The 21,265-nt window shown below is 41.4% G+C and overlaps 1 protein-coding gene across 1 annotated transcript in view; it reads right to left on the bottom strand.

Moving 5' to 3' along the window:
* Window positions 1-6,607: 6,607 nt before the first annotated feature.
* Window positions 6,608-21,265, bottom strand: part of ELP3 (elongator acetyltransferase complex subunit 3) — a 136,237-nt gene continuing 121,579 nt past the window's right edge. Inside the window, exon 15 of the mRNA XM_048845832.2 lies at window positions 6,608-8,112. Coding sequence (XP_048701789.2) covers window positions 8,036-8,112 — 77 coding nt within the window. The 3' untranslated portion in view covers window positions 6,608-8,035. The remainder of the gene's footprint in view (window positions 8,113-21,265) is intronic.

Below are 21,265 nucleotides of genomic sequence, written 5' to 3' on the forward strand. Positions count from 1 at the left end.
TCAGCCATGCCCTCCTCAAGGGTCGCCCAGGATTCCTTCGGGAAGTGAAGCCTCAAACTTGGCCATGACCTGACATGTTGTAATCACAGCGGCTAAGGAGGGCTTGGTGATTGGCCACTGTCAATTGCAGGCTGGAAGACTAATAAACTTTGCATCCAAAGAGATCCAGTCTCCTTGAGTCTTTGTTTTTGGGGGTAGCCCCAGGTTGACCTTGCCTCTCCCACCAGGGAATTGGGGGCTGGGTGGGAATATAAGTACTCATGCCCCTTGGATGGGATGCACCGCTTGACTTGAGCTGCCTGACTTCCCGAAGGGGGCCTTGAGCTGCCTGGTATGGGTCTGGGCTCACTCACAGCACCCAAAGAAGAACTTCCCCTGGCTGGGCTCAGCCCTGCCTAATATTAGTGTCATTTATTAGAGTTTCCAGGGTTATTATGCCACTGTGTTTGCAGCACACCCAACATTCTTCCAGGAACACATTGCTCCAGCTTCAACTAATTCCCAAAACTTAGCCAGATTATAGTGCCGAAAGATACCCAACAGACCTGCCTTTCCGAGGGCATCTGGTGAAGCAGATAACTGTTCCTCCACTTGGAACATCTCATGCAACATCTACTCCATCTCCTGTCACAGTTCAAATTGAGAGGAACTGTCCAAGGAAACAGAAAAGCAGAAATAAGAAACCAGATTCTAGACATCTAACATCTATACACTGACAAGTCCACTACCTACGCACGGGCCAGAAACAGATGGTACAAAAGCATCATGAACTAAAGTTGAGGCTGATCAACACTAGATCTGCCACTAACAAGCAAAAGACAATACACGACTTCATCAGCAATGAAGTACCCAATTCAGCCTGCATCACCAAGACCTGGTAGGCTAGCACAGAGTTTGCAGTGTCATCCAATCTCATCGCCCTAGGATACTTGGTACACCTCTGACCTAGATAGGACAAGAAGGCAGGTGGCACTGCATTTATCTTCTCTGCAAACATCAAATGTAAAGAGAAATGCCTCAGGTACCACAACTTCATTTGAATTCATTCATCTGACAGTAGAAACCAGAGTTAAAGCCAACAAATTTTATGCTTATTTACAGACCACCACAGAAAAAAGTATTCATGAAAGAGCTCACTGACACCTTGTTACCAATGGCAGTGAGATATCCCAGGCTTGTGAGCACGGGAGATTTCAAATGCTTGTATTGACAAAGCTACAGATGCAAACACAAAAACTCATCTCCTCACTTGCTTCCCATGGACTTTCATAGAACATCTTGGCCCAACCCACACAGCCAGTTATACTCTGGACCCTTAGATATCAAGATGGTGGACATCACAAACCAACTGCTGTCTTGGCCAGATCATCACTTCATTAAAGCAGTGGTCCGGGATTTTCCTGTGCCCAGGCAACAAGTCAGATCAATGATCCTGATTCATCCATGATGGCTCATGGACACCAACGAATTCCAAAGCCTGCTAATGGACATAACTACTCCATCTACAACATGAGGAGTTGAGGCCTTACCATTCCACACTGGCCTCAGCCACTGATACGCTGGCCCAAAACAGCCCCTTTCCTCCCTACCACAGACTTGGTCTTCTGACACCCTGCACCAGTTGGAGAGAGGAGGTAGAACTTGAGTGCTAACTGCGGAAAACAAAGGCTGATTTAGATAGGATGAAACAAACTCCTCAAAACTTATGCTGAGGTTGTATTACAGGCCAAGAGAACCTTCCCTGCACTGAGGCTGCCAAATCCCACCCTAAGGAGCAAACCAGGGTGGTAACTCACTTAATCAATCCTGAATGCCTATAAGGTGCATCATAGCTGAGCACTGCAAAGGACTATCATACTACTACTGTTGGGATGTATCACACATATATCCATGTAATACATTATAGGTCATCAAGGCCTAGTCGGGATGGCATGTGTTTGACATAAGTACGTGCATTGTGTGTTGGCAACTGAAGCAAGAACTTAAGGTTTCAAGCTGTCAAGGACTATTTGTACAAAACAACTTTGTTACGTCCCTGGGAAATAAACGAAGAATCAGCAGATAAGGAAACACCACCAGCTGGACTGCTATAAAAAAAAAAATGTATAAGAACTGGAGGAAATGGCACCCCTTGAATCATGGCGGTCTGCCTGGAACTGAGTTGTGGGTGAAAGGTCCAAACAGAGACAAAAGACTAATGATGTTACAAAGTGGATTATAAATGGAGGTTTCATACATTTGCAATTTGGAGTCTTTCAGCAATCCCAGAGCCCTGTTTGGATATAGATGTGGTCTTTCTGCCAGCTCCCTGCATCTGACCTGAGTTAATCTCGACTGGCCATCGGGACTTCATTCTGATCTGCGGACTCTGGTGTAGTATGTTTGGGGTACAAATGTGGAGTTAATGAGGTTTATTTTGTAAGCAATAAAGAGTACTTAAGAGTATTATATACCAAAACTATATCTGTCCATAGGGAGGCCCCTGCTGCAGGTCTAACACTACACTGAAAAGATCACATACATTCTGGAAGCCTTCTGAAACAGTATGGATCTGCTACACCTGCAATCACCAACCAACAGGCCACCTGCATTCCTAGAGTTCAGTATGTTCACTCGTCAAGGTGTTCTAGACAACCAAAAGGAGTCTCAACCCAAGACTTGTCAATCTGACCCAAGCTTTTCCTGGCTTGTGAAAGGGAGTCATAAAAAACTGGTGCAACTAACTGACCAAAATAGCCAATGCCTCATTCAGAGAAGGAATCTTCCCTTTCTCCTTCAAAATATGCTGTAGTCCAGCCAACACTGAAGAAACCCACCCTGGATATTTCAGTCCTAGTCAACTATCTTCTTCATATGACATCTACAATACGGAGGTTGTCAACCGCCACCTTCCATCTTTTCCAAATGCAACAGAGCTGTAAAATGTCCAATCTCCTTTGGATACCAGACTATCTGACAACGTTTCTGATACAGCTGGCTCTCTTTATTTCTCTTCCTGGTTTGCCTGCAATCTTAGGTGATCGTATGAGTGCCAGAATTGAGTCACTCTACAATCAGCAAGCAATGTGTTCACAGAAAGATGTTATTCTCTTATCTAGGATTTTAAAAAATATATATATCTTTTAAAATTCAGCCTTGTCATTACCTCATTGTATCTTGTTTTGGTTATCCAAATTGTTAATTTCTGACATTCTTCCATAATAAAAAAAACACTCTGAGTCATCTCTGTGTCCTTTTTAAGTGTCCAGCTCTCACATCCATACAGGTGAGTTTACTATACGTAGCACTTCAGCAATCTAGTACAGATGTGTAATTCAAACTTTCAACAATACAAAAGTCTTTGCAAATTGTTGAATGCACTTTTTGCAAGTTGTATCATCCTCTTCCTGATTTCTTTGTTGCATCTTCCTTCTGATGTTATCGGATTCCCTAAACAGGGGAAGCTATTCACTCATTTCATCACTTGACTGTTGAGATATAGATATTGCCTATCTTGTGTATTTCTATGCTTACTTATACTTTTTGTCTTTCTAACATTAATCATCCTTCCATATTTCTTGCTGGCATTATTCATAGCAATAAGCATGTTCTGAAGTTTTCCCTGGTCATAGTGATGCAAACTAGGTCATTGGAGTATTGTATGTTGCTAATGTATATGCCATTGACCTGTGTATGTCCTGGTAAATGTCTTCTAAACTTTCCCTCATTAGAATTTCTGCATATATGTTGAATAGTGGTGGAGATAGGATACAACCCTGGCATACACCTTCCTTGATGCTACAACACTCAGCTATTTCACAGTTCATTTGGATTGCTGCTTTCTGTCCCCAATACCAGCTTTTTATTAATCATAGATCTTGGAAGTTAATACTACATTCTTAAAGAGTATCCATCATTTTGTCACATTGAATTTTATCAAATGCCTTTTCTAAATCCAAAAAGCACATATGGATTTCCCTTTGCATTTCTATCACATGCTCAGATAAGATCCTCACAGCAAATACTGCCTCCCTCTTGCCTACTCCTGGACAGAAACCAAACTGACTTCTGCTAATTCTTGTCTTGAGATGCTGATATATCTCTGTGCCATGCTAGAGAATGTGAACATCACTGAACTGTAAAGCTTGACAAGCCATACCTAACATTTTGTTGAAAAAAACCAATTATTGCTGAATGTCAGACCTCCCATTCCTGAGCAAGCTCATAGAGAAGACAGCAAAAGGACAACTAGCTGCTCATCTAAATAAAGCCAACTTTCTAGACCTGGCACAATCTTGATTCATGCCAGGACAGGGAACGGACACTGCTTTCGTGGCACGCATAGTGAATAGAGTGACAGTGAATTTGACGCCGCTGATCATGAGATACTGCTCTCTCACCTGAGTGAAGTGGCAGGAGTCCAGGGTAATGCACTATAGTGGTTTGAGTCCTTCCTGATGGGACCAACAAGTAGTGATGGGAAACTGCACCTACACCACCAGACTCTTCTGCTTGTGGGGATCCTACAAGGATCAATTCTCTCTCTGGACCTTCTCAATATCTACATGCAAACACTAGGTGAACTGATCAGACAATATGGACTCAAGTGCCAGCAATATGCAGATGACACACAGCTCTACCCATCCTTAACCACATAAAATGGTGCAGTGCTTGGATGAGAACAAATGGCTAAAGCTGAACCCAAGCAAAACAGGAAGAGGTGATGATGGTCAGAGGAAAGTACTCTGAGGACTGTGCAATCTCCGTTGGTTGAAGTTTGACATCCACAACTCGTCAATACAGTCTATAGTCTAGAAGTATTCTTTGTTTCCTCATGGATGCTGAGCTCTCACATCACAACAACTGCAAGTAATGCTTTGTACTATCTCCAGTTAGCTAGAAGACTCCATCCCATCCTGGCAGAAGAAACTTGGCCTCAGTTATTCATGCCTTCACCACTTCTCGGCTGAACTACAGCAATGTGATATACCTAGGCATGAAACCGTCAGCACTTAGGAAACTCCAAGTAGTACAAAATGCTGCAGCATGTGACCTCAGCAACATGGGTTATTGTGAGCACAACACCCCCGTTCTTTGCGTCCCACAGAATTTTGAATGAAGTTCAAGGTCTTGGTCCTTATCTTCAAAGTGCTCCATGGTCTGGATCCAGGATACCTAAAAGACTATCTAAAGGTCCAGGGCAAAGACCATGGTTGACAACTTAGCTCCTCTGGCACAATGGAACTCGCAACAGTAAGAGTAAAGCTCATCTGTGTGGGAGACAGACCTTTCTCCAGGGGTGGTCTGAGACTGTGGAATGAACTTCCCCAGGAACTAAGGACTGTCTCTAATGTCACCACTTTTCCAACTGCAAGGTGCATTTCTTTGACCTTTCCTTCCTCAATATACACACACAGCAACAGGTATTTTTATTTAATAAATAAAAAACCTTACCAAACCAAGATACTCCGCTGCACACACTTCCCCCTCTGGCAAGAGGATGAGAACACAAACACCATATGACAGATGTGTAGTCACATTACTTAATGCACTACTGGAAGGTGCTCAGATACTATGACAATTAGCGTGGTATAAAAACCTATCTAGAATAGAACAGAGATTACATATCTAGAAAATACACTCCAACGTATGGGTTCCCAAATGCTTTTAAAGACAGAGCTAAGGAATCACTATCCACCATTGAAGGGCAGCTCCCTCTAGGGTGCAATGTAGCAGCTGTTTGTGCACAGCAATGTCACACAGGGGTTTAGGCCAGGAAATGAAGAAAACTTTGTCCATTTGAAACTGTTAAGAGGAATTCAGCTCAGCAAAATTTGGTTACTCAAACTGCAACTTGCACAGGATGCTGCTGCTAACACCAATGGGCTGAGAAGATTTGATATTTTGTGGAATGCTGAGTGTAGAAGCCTCCATTATAACACTGGTTCTAGGTATCTCTGTAATCACGGCATGGTCAAGAGGGACTAATGAATCTGTGTTCTGGCATAAGCAGAGCAAGTGCAGAAAGAAGACATGAGGTGACCTGTAAAAGGAAAACTAGATCATCGGTTTTGTACCTTTTGATGCTTCTTGATGAAGCAAGCAAGTGGCTTGAAAGGTGTCAAATCTGGTCTTCCCTGGTTTTGTTGGAAGACCTGAAGGTTTCAGAAATGTGCATTGTGAGCATTCTCAGCCCTTATTTAAAGGATAATGGGAGGGGTTGTTAAATCTTAAAGCAAGAGTTTTATTTTTATTCCAAGTGTATATGAGTCATGTAAGCTAAACAGGTGATAATAAAACAAACTATCCCTCTAAGAGAATTTTAAACGTTCTGAATAAAAATCATCCTCCTTCAATAAATCAGGTTTGATTTCATCTGTATTTATGTCAGAATTCTACCAGTTCTTCAGTTACCACAGAGTCTTGCAAGATGGAAAAGACTTGTAAAAAAACCAAGCACAAATCCCCTTGCCACAGACCCCCACCCCCTTTTCTTATTTGAAAAGCAGGATGACCGTATATACCATTAGAAAGCAAAAATGGCATGGAATTTTCCTACCTCTGAGTTAAACTGGTCTGGATGCATTTTAGTCGCTAAAGCCTTAAAAAACAGGACACCTTTAAGAAGTTCACACTTCAATAATATAAAGTTTATTGTCAGCTATTCTTTACACAATTCTATTAAAAGATTCTCTCCAGAAAGAATGCATGTCTACAGCGTGCCCATATTTCTCCCCTTCCTTGGTTAGGTGTGCGTCAGTAGACGTCAGAGCCTCTTAGCCCATGACCCCAGAAGCCAATGTTCTGAAGCAGCAATAGATCCTGGTGGCAGTCATAGTTAATGAACAGCATTGAAACACAACTGCAGGAACTCTCTTCAAGTTAATCACATGTGTCTATGAGCAGCTATTACATGTGAAGTTTCCAGAAGACTTGTGGCGGATTCATTTATAAGAGTAGCATGTGTAAAATGCTGAACTCGGTTCACATGGCTTCCCTTTATTTCAACCCCATTTCAGGTCAAAAGACTATAAAAGAGTTCAAGCTGCTTCTCTCCTATCATGCAGACACACATTCTAATGCATTCCATTCAATTTTTGCTGCATGGCTCCCATTGACTTTCATGAGTCAAGCAGCTAAAATCTAGCATAATGCTTTTAAAAAATATACTTCTGAGTGCTCAAATATTGCAGCACAAAGAGCACTTATAAACCTACTGTACCCCAGGATTCCCCAATATAGGGGAATGGGCTGAACACACAGCCTTTACACACAGAGGTTTGTAGCTTGGTCTCACATCGGACACTTATACTGACTCTTCTAAAAAGACTTTTCTTAAAATCTCTCATTGCTGGAGTGATCCAAAATTAAGACTCTGCCCTAGTGCAGAGTTGGTCAAAATGTGAATCTCAAAATCTTGACAATATCCAAAATGTTTGCAAACCACTCTGCCCCCACCACACACACCTACCCGAAAATAGTTAAACCTTGTTACTTGGTATGGAGAGAAGATAGCCAGCCCAATTTAAAAATAGACGCATAATATAATAATACAATATTTGTGCTTCCCGAGTAACTTGCAAGCCCAGTTTCAACTGACTGCAAGCTTTCCATGCCTACGTTTTAAAAATGATGCTAGTGACATCATAATGGAAATGCGGATAGAACGTGAGCCAGATGTTCAACTGGGTCCCCTAAAACGAGAACCTTCAATCAGCAAAATAGCACAACTCTGCTCGTTTCAATGCACTACTGCACCAACTCCAGGAGTATTATGTCAGCTAATAAGATCTGTGGCTCTCTCATGAGATCCCCACTGCAAGGAACGATGGATGGTCTCTCAGGAGAATAATATCGGGCCCCTCCCAGTAGAGATTTCAATTTATGGCTGGGGACTCCAGCATAACAAATACTTAGCAACAAGCAGACCTCTGTTTTAAGCTTGCATTCCTTCCCCCCGAGCTTTCTTGCCAGGGTTAGTCAGCATCATCTCTGCCCTGCTCCCAGGAGCACGTCTGGTATGAAGATGTGATTCCAGTGCCTCTTGTTTAGGGCATCAGTCCAGCTTTTTCACCATATATGGCCCTTCCAGCTCATAGCCAATCTTCCTGTAATAATTCCTGGTGCCAACTCCTGCAACAAAACAGAGGGGCAAAACTCATCAGTGCGGTGATGGATGGCAAGAGATCAGGCCCTGGAAAACAGAGATATGCAGACAAGTGATTTTCACTGGTAAGATTCGTAACAGAGGAGAGTCCAGCAAAGCTACACAGTACAGTCCTGTTTTTCTGAAGGGTTCTGGAGACATTTGAACAATGAGGGTTTCAGATAAACTGCAGAGCAACCTGGTGTGCATATCATGGGGGAGGACTACGTCTGACCCTCAGTTAAGTGACCCGCCCCCCAGCTGTGTTATGCTAGGCTGGGACAGCAAGAAGGAAGCAGGCATACTATGTGGAAACCTTCACCAGCCTGCAGTCCCAGCATAGTGGCCAGAATCCCTGTCTCCTCCCCTGCATAATGCCTCACAAAATCTTTGGAACTTAGCTAGTCTCCAGGCAACCTCTGCCTGGGGATGACCAAGTTTCTTTAGGGTTAATTTATAAACCAGACAGGTGGATAGTTTACTAGAGCAAGCTCACCTACTCTCTTACAACTTGATGCTAAGGCACAGCGATTAGCATTTTCAAAGGGACCTGAGAGAGAAAAGTGCCCAACTCACAGAAAGTCAAAATGAATGGGAGTCAGGTACCTAAATTCCTTGGGGTAAATCCTAGCCACTGGGCCTTCCATGGTGCCACCATGTATGGGCTGTGGGTAGTTAGTCATTAGCACTCTGGAAAGATTGTGCTCTGCTTTTGGGGACAGGGGTATAGGAACTTGGTAAAACAGCTGAACTGAGCAACACATCTACCCTTCCTCCTGAGAAGAGGGATGATTGTGAGCAGTGATGGAGGGCTACAATTAGAATAACCATTTAATGTTCCTAAGTATCAAACTTATCCTAAGCATAGCTCTTAACACAAAGCAAAGACAAGCTCTTGAGAGGCAGAGGTGCAGCTGCAGACATCATTACAGACAGCTGAAGAGCTCTGAAACCCAGCAAGGTCCGTCTTCACTCACAGAAATATGCTTGGATCCACTTTAAATGTACAAGTGGGCTCTGCAGTCACATTCAATTTCCTCATTAAAGGGGAGGCTTTAGAATGCCATTGTTGTTAAACAGGCTCTTCTCCCTCTTTTCTTCCTTAATTAGATCCTGTGATGACCAACTCCAGGATAAACCCAATGCCCTAGAAGAACACTGGTTTTCAACAACATCCAGCAGAGGGACAGCATTACAGGAGAGAGTAATAACAGCTGCCCCCACCTTATCTCTAATTATACACAGATGCAGGCATTAGTCATCGAATGAGGGACAAAGGAGGACAAACAGACAGACACACCCTTCTCAGAGCATTATAGAATCGCTGGTAGTCAGGCTGGCTGACGGAGACAGAAAATACCTGGCATTGCTTAAAGAAAGAAACCCTTAAACTTCTTGTCCCTCCAGTCGGTTCCTGGAAAATGTGGCACTTAGGAACTGGCCCTTTCCCCATCCAGGAATTAACCACATTACTACTTAGAGACTTAATCAGCCCAGTTATCAACCCGTCTGTTCCGACATGTACAACATTCACAATAAGTTTGCCTTCAGCCATGTTAATTCTTTGGGATGTTCATGTAAAAGCATTTTCCTTGGACTTTATTTTTAGTATTGTTACCAAACTACTTAAACACTTAGCATCTCTACAGAGTTGGATGTTCGCAAAGCACTGCAAAGATGCTAATACCTCTGGTGAAGTAGGTATCACCACCATTTTACAGGTAGGGAAGCTGAAGAAGAGATAATAGAAGAAAAATATCTTGCAGACAAACTTCCACACTCTGAGCAACAGGGATTTTCAGATGCTCAAATAAATTTGTTAGTCTCTAAGGTGCCACAAGTACTCCTTTTCTTTTTGTGAATACAGACTAACATGGCTGCTGCTCTGAAACCTTTTCCCAGGGAGAGGCTCTAAGGGTGGGTGCTGCTGCCTCTTTGCTGAGAGTCAGATCCAAAATGATAGGGTTACAGACTCATTGAAGCTAGAAGGGACTACCATGATCCTCTAGTCTGACCTCCTGCACATCACAGGCCTCAAAACCTCATTCACCAACTCCTGCAATAGGCCTAGAATTTCCAAATTAACAGAGAATTAACCAGGTTTCAGAGTAACAGCCGTGTTAGTCTGTCTTTGCAAAAAGAAAAGGAGTACTTGTGGCACCTTAGAGACTAACCAATTTATTTGAGCATGAGCTTTCGTGAGCTACAGCTCACTTCATCGGATGCATACCGTGGAAACTGCAGTAGACATTATATACACACAGAGACCATGAAACAATACCCCCTCCCACCCCACTGTCCTGCTGGTAATAGCTTATCAAAAGTGACCACTCTCCCTACAATGTGCATGATAATCAAGGTGGGCCATTTCCAGCACAAATCCAGGTTTTCTCACCCCCCCACCCCCATACACACACAAACTCACTCTCCTGCTGGTAATAGCTTATCTAAAGTGATCATTAAGTTGGGCCATTTCCAGCACAAATCCAGGTTTTCTCACCCTCCGCCCCCCCCTCCGCTAGTTATTTACGCCACTAGCCGTCACCTTCAGCCCCCAACTAAAACCCCTCCAACGCATTATTAAGGATCTACAACCTATCCTGAAGGATGACCCAACACTCTCACAAATCTTCGGAGACAGGCCAGTCCTTGCCTACAGACAGCCCCGCAACCTGAAGCAAATACTCACCAACAACCACATACCACACAACAGAACCACTAACCCAGGAACCTATCCTTGCAACAAAGCCCGTTGCCAACTGTGCCCACATATCTATTCAGGGGACACCATCACAGGGCCTAATAACATCAGCCACACTATCAGAGGCTCGTTCACCTGCACATTCACCAATGTGATATATGCCATCATGTGCCAGCAATGCCCCTCTGCCATTTACATTGGTCAAACTGGACAGTCTCTACGTAAAAGAATAAATGGACACAAATCAGATGTCAAGAATTATAACATTCATAAACCAGTCGGAGAACACTTCAATCTCTCTGTTCACGCAATCACAGACATGAAGGTCGCTATCTTAAAACAAAAAAACTTCAAATCCAGACTCCAGCGAGAAACTGCTGAATTGGAATTCATTTGCAAATTGGATACTATTAATTTAGGCTTAAATAGAGACTGGGAGTGGCTAAGTCATTATGCAAGGTAGCCTATTTCCCCTTGTTTTTTCCTACCCCCCCGCCCTCGGACGTTCTGGTTAAACTTGGATTTAAACTTGGAGAGTGGTCAGTTTGGATGAGCTATTACCCGCAGGAGAGTGAGTTTGTGTGTGTATGGGGGTGGGGGGGTGAGAAAACCTGGATTTGTGCTGGAAATGGCCCACCTTGATTATCATGCACATTGTAGGGAGAGTGGTCACTTTGGATGAGCTATTACCAGCAGGAGAGTGAGTTTGTGTGTGGGGGGGGTGGAGAGTGAGAAAACCTGGATTTGTGCTGGAAATGGCCCAACTTGATGATCACTTTAGATAAGCTATTACCAGCAGGACAGTGGGGTGGGAGGAGGTATTGTTTTATGATCTCTGTGTGTATATAAAGTCTGCTGCAGTTTCCACGGTATGCATCCGATGAAGTGAGCTGTAGCTCACGAAAGCTCATGCTCAAATAAATTGGTTAGTCTCTAAGGTGCCACAAGTACTCCTTTTCTCTTCCTCATTTGAGGACAATAGGTTCAAATCATTAACAAGAATGATCTTGCAGCTTGGCTAGCCACATACCCCAGAGGAAGACAGGAAGACGTGACACCGCCATTTGAGGAATCACAGTCTGAATCCCTTCTGAGGTCTTTTATTCAAAATTCAAAGCCAACAATTTATTTCACAGTCACTCATGCATGTTTCTAAAACAAAAATCTATAGGAAGGAAAGGAAGCCTTAGAACTAGTCATCTCAGGAAGGAGCTTGGATTAATGTTTTATGGTAAGTATGGAAGGCAGATGTACATTATTAGAAAAAAGGCCTTTTCCCAAGGTCTTTACAGTAGCTTTCTCTGATAGCTTCCAGTTCCACATACAGGTCCAACTATATAGGGGAACGCCAAGGCTTCAATTCATGGATGAGAAAATGGTGCAAAGAAAAAGATTTAAATGTATTAAGCACTAGGGAACTTTATGGAGAAGGGAGAGCCTATACACAAGAGATGGACTGCATCTCAACCAAAGCAGAATGGACTGCTGACACAGAAACTTAACAAGTTTACGTAGAATTACTTAAGCGAAGAACTGGGGGAAAGCAGAGAGGTGCTGAGGAACACACTAGTCAGACAACTATGCCCACTAGAAGAAAAGGAGTACTTGTGGCACCTTAGAGACTAACAAATTTATTTGAGCATAAGCTTTCGTGAGCTACAGCTCACCTCATCGGATGCATGCAGTGGAAAATACAGTGGGGAGATTTATATACACAGAGAACATGAAACAATGGGTGTTACCATACACACTGTAACAAGAGTGATCAGGTAAGGTGAGCTATTACCAGCAGGAGAGCTGGGGGGAAAAAACCTTTTGTAGTGATAATCAAGGTGGGCCATTTCCAGCAGTTGACAAGAACGTGTGAGGAACAGTGTTGTGTGTGTGTGTGTGTGTGTGTGTAAACATGGGGAAATAGTTTTACTTGTGTAATGACACATCCACTCCCAGTCTTTATTCAAGCCTAAGTTAATTGTATCCAGTTTGCAAATTAATTCCAATTCAGCAGTCTCTCATTGGAGTCTGTTTTTGAAGTTTTTTTATTGAAGAATTGCAACTTTTCGGTCTGTAATCGAGTAACCAAAGAGATTGAAGTGTTCTCCGACTGGTTTTTGACCAGCCTCCTCACCTGAAGCAAATACTCACCAGCAACCACACACCACGCAACAAAACCACTAACCCAGGAACCTATCCTTGCAACAAAGCCCGTTGCAAACTGTGTCCACATATCTATTCAGGGGACACCATCATAGGGCCTAATCACATCAGCCACACTATCAGAGGCTCGTTCACCTGCACATCTACCAATGTGATCTATGCCATCATGTGCCAGCAATGCCCCTCTGCCATGTACATTGGTCAAACTGGACAGTCTCTACGTAAAAGAATAAATGGACACAAATCAGATGTCAAGAACTATAACATTAAAAAAAAAAGCTTTCGTGAGCATCCGATGAAGTGAGCTGTAGCTCACGAAAGCTTATGCTCAAATAAATTGGTTAGTCTCTAAGGTGCCACGAGTACTCCTTTTCTTTTTTGCGAATACACGGCTGTTACTCTGAAACTTAATATTTTAAAATTTCTTTTAAGCCATAGGGGATCTTTTGGGTCACACGATTGGTAAAGAAAAATCAGCAAACACAGCAGTGTCTTTCAAGAGTTTTGCTGTTACCTAAAGAAAACAATATGAGATTTGATACCCCTCCATCTTACCTTCAGCAAGATCTCTGAGAAGAAACTTTACTGAGTTCAGAAAAACCAATTTCAACAAAATACCATTCAAAACCATGGTATTTAATGCAGTACTTCAGATCAAAATAAAGCATAAATTTAACAGTGAACTCTTGGCAATTTCCCCAAAACTATGTTATGTAACTATGTGTAATTCTAAAATTCTTGTTTGGGATTAGCCTTTACTTATACAAATAATGTTACTGGAGTCAATGAAGTCACCAGAACTACTTCAATGAGCAAGATTTGGAAGATGTGACCCTAAGAACACATCAGTATTGGGTACATGGATCATTGATCTGCTATGGCTATTCCTATTTAGTCCTGTATCCTGTCTCTGGCAGTGGCTAGTACCAGATGCTTCAGAGAATTTTGGTTTTTATTGTGAAAGTATTGCCAAAAAAAAAAAAATTAGTTTGTTCCCATTCAGCAAGATAAAACTAACCAGCCTCATTTCATTGTGCCTGTCTACTTCAGATAGCCACAGTTGGTCAGGATCAAGTGGTGTAAATAACTAGTGGATTAAACAGGGAAGGCTCTCAAGCCAAACTCAGAATCTCTGAGAGATGCAGTCATGAAGTTTCCTGCCCTAACATAGCTCTGCATGATTTCCAACTCTTTGTGCTTTGCCACATGACACATGGAAGCAGCTACAAATGCATGCACATCAGTTACAGAACTGTAACTGACAGTTTCAATTTGACCCCAAGAGACCACCTTGCCAAACACAGCAAAAGGAAACATGAGGGAACAGCCACCTTGACACTGTTGTCTTGGGTACTGAAAACTAATCTAAAAATATGTCCTACTAGCAAAATGATTGATTAAATAAAATTGCAGCATGAGCTGTGAACACACTGATGGGATCGTCTGGTTTGGAACTTACACTTTTCACAATGTTGTGGTTGTTTTGGTTTTATTATGGAAAATGCAAGTGTGACATAAAAGATTCTCAATCACTAACATCCAATTACAAAGAAGAGTAAACAACTGATAAACCATAGAGAGGATCTGAAATAGTGCTAACAAAATCAAAAGAATCTGTCTTTTTGGCAATGTGGGACTTTAAAATCCATTGAAAAAAATCAGAAAGCTTCAAAGTTATTTAAGTAAAGTTCTTAAATTAAGAAAAGAATTGGTTAGTAGTCCCTAAACTAATAGTTAAATTGTCAAACAATTTTTTAATATACACATTTTGGGTAAAAATTTCAAAAGCACCTAACTCACTTAGGAGCCTCGTATCCTACATAACTTAGGGCAGGCACTTTTGAAAATGGGACTTAGATGCTTTTAAAAATGTTACCTTTACCGTACAGTTTTATCATTCTTGATTTTCAAAAGACTATCTAATGGGAACGCAGATTCATTCAGTTCAATGTTGAATCAGAGACCCCGCTGAGAAGTACCAATATAATGGAAGTTTCCACAGAAAGCCATAAAAGTCCCATCCACTGACAGAGGCAATAAGTGTGAATGGTATTTCTAAAAAATGCTTTGAAAATGCCTCTATTTTAACGTAGCTAGTTTTGGTATTAGAACTGAGAACTGGATATGTTCTTTAATATTTTAATTTATATTAATTGTGTGGTGATTAAAAGGCACCATATTACCAGCACTGGAGATGAAACCTTCCATCTACAGAACAGGTACAGCATGGGGAGCTTTCCCACAATGCCCCTGGCCAATATGCCTAAATCCACCTTCTGAAAGGACTAAATCCAGGCCTAAGGGTATGTCTTCACTACCCACTGGATTGGTGGGCAGCGATCGATCCAGCGGGGATCAATTTATTGTGTCTAGTCTAGACATGATAAATCGACCCCCAAACGCTCTCCCGTCAACTCCTGTACTCCAGCACCGCGAGAGGCGCACGCAGAGTCAACGGGGAGCGGCAGCAGTCAACTCACCATGGTGAAGACACCACGGTAAGTCTATCTAAGTACGTCGACTTCAGCTATGTTATTCACATAGCTGAAGTTGCATAACTTAGATTGATCCCCCCCAACAGTGTAGACCAGGGCTAAGAGGGTAATGCAGTCTCCATGACCTCTTGGACTCTGAGCTGAGGCAACCAACAAGAGACTACCTCAAATACCAAAGTAGTAGTAAATGGGTTATGAAGTCCCACTGCAAACTAAGGGGTATAACAGTATATTCTTATTTCTCTCCCGTAACATTATGGGATCTCTGTGTGTTGGTAAAACTACACAGCTAATAATGAACACTGTTGCATAGGCTTTTGCATGTAAGCAGTTCATCATCCTTGGGTTTTCGAATCGCTACATCAACAAGGCAAATAAACCCAAAAGACCAGAATTGTAATCAATGGCATGGGCAGGGATCAATGAAGTAAAAACTCATGATAAAATTAATGAGCTAATTCTGCAGCAATCAATTTTTGGAGAGTCATTAGCACAAAGTAGATGCACTCATTAGGTTTGCTCATTTGCCATTTAAAAATCAGCTCAGAACCACCATGGAGCTTCCAGATGGTGAGATTTCATCCCATTCATCTCTTAGTGTGGTGGCAATATTTCATTAATGACTACACAGCCCTGTCCATCTCCAGCTGGCAGAAGCAACTTTGGGGGGAGGGGAGCAACCACAGCAAACTGGGGTCTTAGTGTTGACAATGCCAGAGGATAGTTAACCTTTGACCCTAAATCAAGCTCACAGTGCTTTCTCAGTTCAAAATCAAACACTGAATTTTTTTAATTTAAACAGTTGCCTTTCATAATTTAACAAAAGGTTATGTCCTACAGGCATTAGAAAATCCAAGAAGAGAACAGTGCCGCAGCATTTCTGCTACAGTACTAATGCCTGTATTTCTCACGCTGAAGGTTTAAGAGATTTTAGATCTATGATCAACATGATGTCCTGAAGTTTCTTTTCTGCTTGGTGGATAAAGCATCCACCGTCCGGCATGGTATTACTGAGAATCTGGGGATTTAAGCTGAAACAAAGAAGCCTTGGAATTCAAGCTTTGTTTTCCTCTACATAAATTAAGAGAGTTTAGTGATGATGAAAAGAACAGACTGATAATCTTGGAGACTGAACTCCACTGTCCATTAAACAAGTATGGCACATGCAGCAGTGCTGAATATACCCTGCCCCTCCAAACCCTGCCTCAATACTGACCAAGAGGCACCACCATCAGTGGGTAGGTCAGTCACTATGCCCATTCAATATTTAGCCTTTTCTTGTGAGACTGCCATCTTGTTCACTAGGAACTACTGTGAGATCACCAATTCACTGTTATAAACATTATTTATTCATATTGGAGGAGGAGTCAGAGGCCCCAATTATAGTGCTAGGCTCTGTATGAACATAGAACAAAAAGACAGACCATGCTTTTAGGATCTTATCTTCTAAGTAATATAGACCACCAAATCATTAGTAGTGATTTTTGGTCTTTAATAATCTGGTACTAGATTTGAATTAGCAACAGAGGTGGAAAGGGTCTGTATCCATTATGAAGCCCTGGGCCATCCTGTCCTGTACACCAAGAAAAACCCACTTAAAAGAGTCCTATAGCACCTACTGAAAGCTATTACTTCATGGGTCATCAATAGTCAGCAGCAAAAACAGTTAATCTGGAAATACTACTACAGATTAACAAGAATTGGGGATAATGAAGCACCTCCCCCGCCCTACAATCTTTCCCACTTTTTCTGTTTTATTTGCAGTCTGTTGAATTTCGTGTGTCACATCTAACAGTCTTTCTGTCTGGATGCAGCTTCTAGCAGAGCCAGTTAAAGTCATAGGTGGAGAGGCTTGTTTTGAGAGAAACACTTATTTTTATTACTGTATTGCACAGAGGCCTCAAAAAGGACTCCACTGTGTCAGGTGATTTACACACACAAAGATGAGGAGAGGCAGAAGAGTTTATACTATATACCCCTCACCTACTTCACAAAAGGATTTCTGAGGCTTAATGTTGAACAAAGAATGCTGAGATCAGCAGTTACAGGGGCTATGTCCACATTAAATGTTATTATTCCTCAATTCTTCTGCTTCTCAACTTCTCTGATGAACTGACTAATGAAGTAGGCCAGCAACACTTGACATCATTAGTTTCTAATCCCTACTCATCCAGAAGTCTACCCCTCCTTTCCTCCATCTTCAGCCTCTGTGTGCTCAGGTGTATAACATTCCAGGCCTGTGGCCATGTTAATTTTCTACTTGGCAGAACACAAATAGAAATGTGGTCTGGGGGAAAACTGATCATCTTGCTGCACTGTTAATTAGTTCATAGCACAGAGCAGTAGAGCACCCCAGTCCCCAAACCACTGAGAAAAGACTTCTGTTTCACTGAAATGAGGAAATCTATATTTAAGTCTCACTGCAGGGACACATCAAACAATTCCTTCAGCAGGCTACCTGTATTGGTGTGATTTAATAGATGTGGGTGTGGTTGCAGAGCTCTCCAGCCTCTGCATCAGTGTTTTAAAAGGCTGCCAAAGATGGGGTGCTAGGAAATGCAGCACCTGCACTTTAAAGGGAAAGGGAACATGCTCGTTAAAGGGCCTCACAGCACATGTGATTTTAATAGATGGACACTTGCGATAGTGGAATTTTATCTCTTCTCTGCATTCCTCGCAGAACAGTCTACTTCTGCACAGAGATAAAGCATAATGAATCCTGTCTGCATGACAGATGCCTTTCTACTCTTTCGACGTGAGGAGTAAAGACAGACACAACAGCGACTATTTCAGGGTAGAGATTTCCTCTATGCAACAAAGGATTTTCTCTGAAAATTTAAATTTTAGGGTTGCTATCTGAAAAACCAACCAGTCGTCTTAGAACCATTACATGTATTATTTTGTACATGTTTCAGAGGAACAGCCGTGTTAGTCTGTATTCGCAAAAAGACAAGGAGTGAAAATGAAAATGAAAAAGAAAATGAAGTGAGCTGTAGCTCACGAAAGCTCATGCTCAAATAAATTGGTTAGTCTCTAAGGTGCCACAAGTACTCCTTTTCTATTTTGCACATGTAGTTCTGGAAGTTTGTGATGTAATTAGGGCTGTCGATTAATTGCAGTTAACTCAGCGATTAACTCAAAAAAATTAACTGCAATTAAAAAAATGTATCCTGATTAATTGCACTGGTAAACAGAATACCAATTGAGATTTATTAAGTATTTTTGGACTTTTTTTACTTTTTCAAATATATTGATTTCTATTACAACACAGAATACAGAGTGTACAGTGCTCACTTTATATTATTTTTATTACAAATATTTGCACTGTAAAAATGATAAAAAGAAATAGCATTTTTCAATTCACCTCATACAAGTACTGTAGTCCAATCTCTATCATGAAAGTGTAACTTACAAATGTAGATTTTTTTTGGTTACATAACTGCACTCGAAAACAAAACAATGTAAAACTTTAGAGCCTACAAGTCCACTCAGTTCTACTTCTTGTTCAGCCAATCGCAAAGACAAACAAGTTTGTTTACATTTATGGGAGATACTGCTGCCTACTTCTTATTTACAATGTCACCTGAAAGTGAGAACAGGCATTCGCATGGCACTTTTGTAGCCAGCATTGCAAGGTATTTACATGCCAGATATTCTAAACATTCATATGCCCCTTCATGCCTCCATTCCAGATGACATGCTTCCATGCTAATGATGTTCGTTAAAAAAATAGTGTGTTAATTAAATTTCAGAGTAGCAGCCGTGTTAATCTGTATTCGCAAAAAGAAAAGGAGTACTAGTGGCACCTTAGAGAGACTAACCAATTTATTTGAGCATAAGCTTTCGTGAGCTACAGCTCACTTCATCGGATGCATTAAATTTGTGATTGAACTTCTTGGGGGAGAATTGTATGTCCCCTGCTCTGTTTTACCCGCATTCTGCCATATATTTCATGTTATAGCAGTCTTGGATGATGACCCAGCACGTTGTTTGATTTACGAACATTGTTACTGCAGATTTGACAAAACACAAAGAAGGTACCAATGTGAGATTTCTAAAAATAGCTACAGCACTCAACCTAAGCAAGGTTTAAGAAACTGAAGTGCTGTCCAAAATCTGAGAGGGATGAGCTGTGGAGCATGCTTTCAGAAGTCTTAAAAGAGCAGCACCCCGATGTGGAAACTACAGAATCCGAACCATTAAAAAAAAAAAAAAAAAATAATAAAAAAAAAAATTAACCTTCTGCTGGTGGTATCTGACTCCGATGATGAAAATGAACATGCATCGGTCTGCTCTGCTTTGGATTGTTACGGAGCAGAACCCGTCATCAGCATGGATGCATATCCTCTGGAATGGTGGTTGAAGCATTAATGGACATATGAATCTTTAACGCAGACTTAAAGGCACTAGTGGATTGTAGGAACATAGGGACTGCCATACTGGGCAGCAGGCTAGAGGTCCACAGGACCAACATCCGGTCTCCAACAGTGGCCAGTACCAGATGTTTCAAAAGGAAACACAAGAATCTCCTGAGTGTAAAGTCAATGGCTTGATCGTGTCATGAAGCAGGAGGGGACAGATCCCTTAAAAAATAGCAGCTTTATATTAATTATAGTATTTGCTGTATTTATTAGGTGGTACTGGTGCTATGACAGCAGAATGCTTCTGGGGGAAAAAACACTCCTGCCTGGAACATCTACTGGATATGTATCTTTTATTTCAAAAGTTATTCTGAAAGGAGTGAGAAAAAAACATTTGGGTCATTTTTTTCCCATCACTAATACTATATGAAACTGCTGTATTTCAAGTCCTGTGTTTCTATGAAAGCATTAATAATTTTAAAGCACAGACTTGACTCTCACCGGTCACAAAAAGAAAAGGAGGACTTGTGGCACCTTAGAGACCAACAAATTTATTTGAGCATAAGCTTTTGTGAGCTACAGCTCACTTCATCGGATGCATTCCGTGGAACATCCGATGAAGGGAGCTGTAGCTCACGAAAGCTTATGCTCAAATAAATTGGTTAGTCTCTAAGGTGCCACAAGTCCTCCTTTTCTTTTTGCGGATACAGACTAACAGGGCTGCTACTCTGAAACCTGTCACTGGTCACAGTTACTATAAATGGCAATAATCATTAACTGAATGGTGACATTATCAAAACAATCCAGCTTCTGGTTAGAAGAAAGATCAAGGGATCCTGCTCTATGAATTTGTTTATCCACTTCAAGAAAAGAGTCTTATACTTTTTTCATTTAGGGGAGTAAATAAATAGGGAGGCTTAAAATCTAACAAGATGAACTATTCATATTTGTAAATTTCATGAGCTGATATCACAGCACAACTCAATTTTAGTAATAGTATTGTGATCCTTTTTGCTTCTAAGAAAGTCACTGGAAGTTAAGAACTATTGTGGAAAATGAAAAATAGAATCAACGTTCAAAAAGGAGGAAAAAATTAATACATCACCCAATCATTAGATATTTCAACTTGCATACAAGAAGACTTACAGCTAAATTCAGCAAATGCAAGATACAAACATACTCATACATACTGAGGATTTGCACTTCCAGAATATAAAGGCTTTAACCTGTGGACATCAGATATACAATGAATTTAGGTTGGTTTTTAGGGTTGTTTTGTTTTAATGAAAGTAAAAGAAATACACACACACACACACACACGGTAAGGCTGCAACTAAAATCAACAAACCACAAGGAAAACACACACAGCATAATTTCAAATGTTCATGAAACAGACATTTTAGATCAGACCTCCCAAGAGCTCTGA

This window comes from Caretta caretta, chromosome 3 (genome assembly GCF_965140235.1).
Source record: "Caretta caretta isolate rCarCar2 chromosome 3, rCarCar1.hap1, whole genome shotgun sequence".
NCBI lineage: Eukaryota > Metazoa > Chordata > Testudines > Cheloniidae > Caretta > Caretta caretta.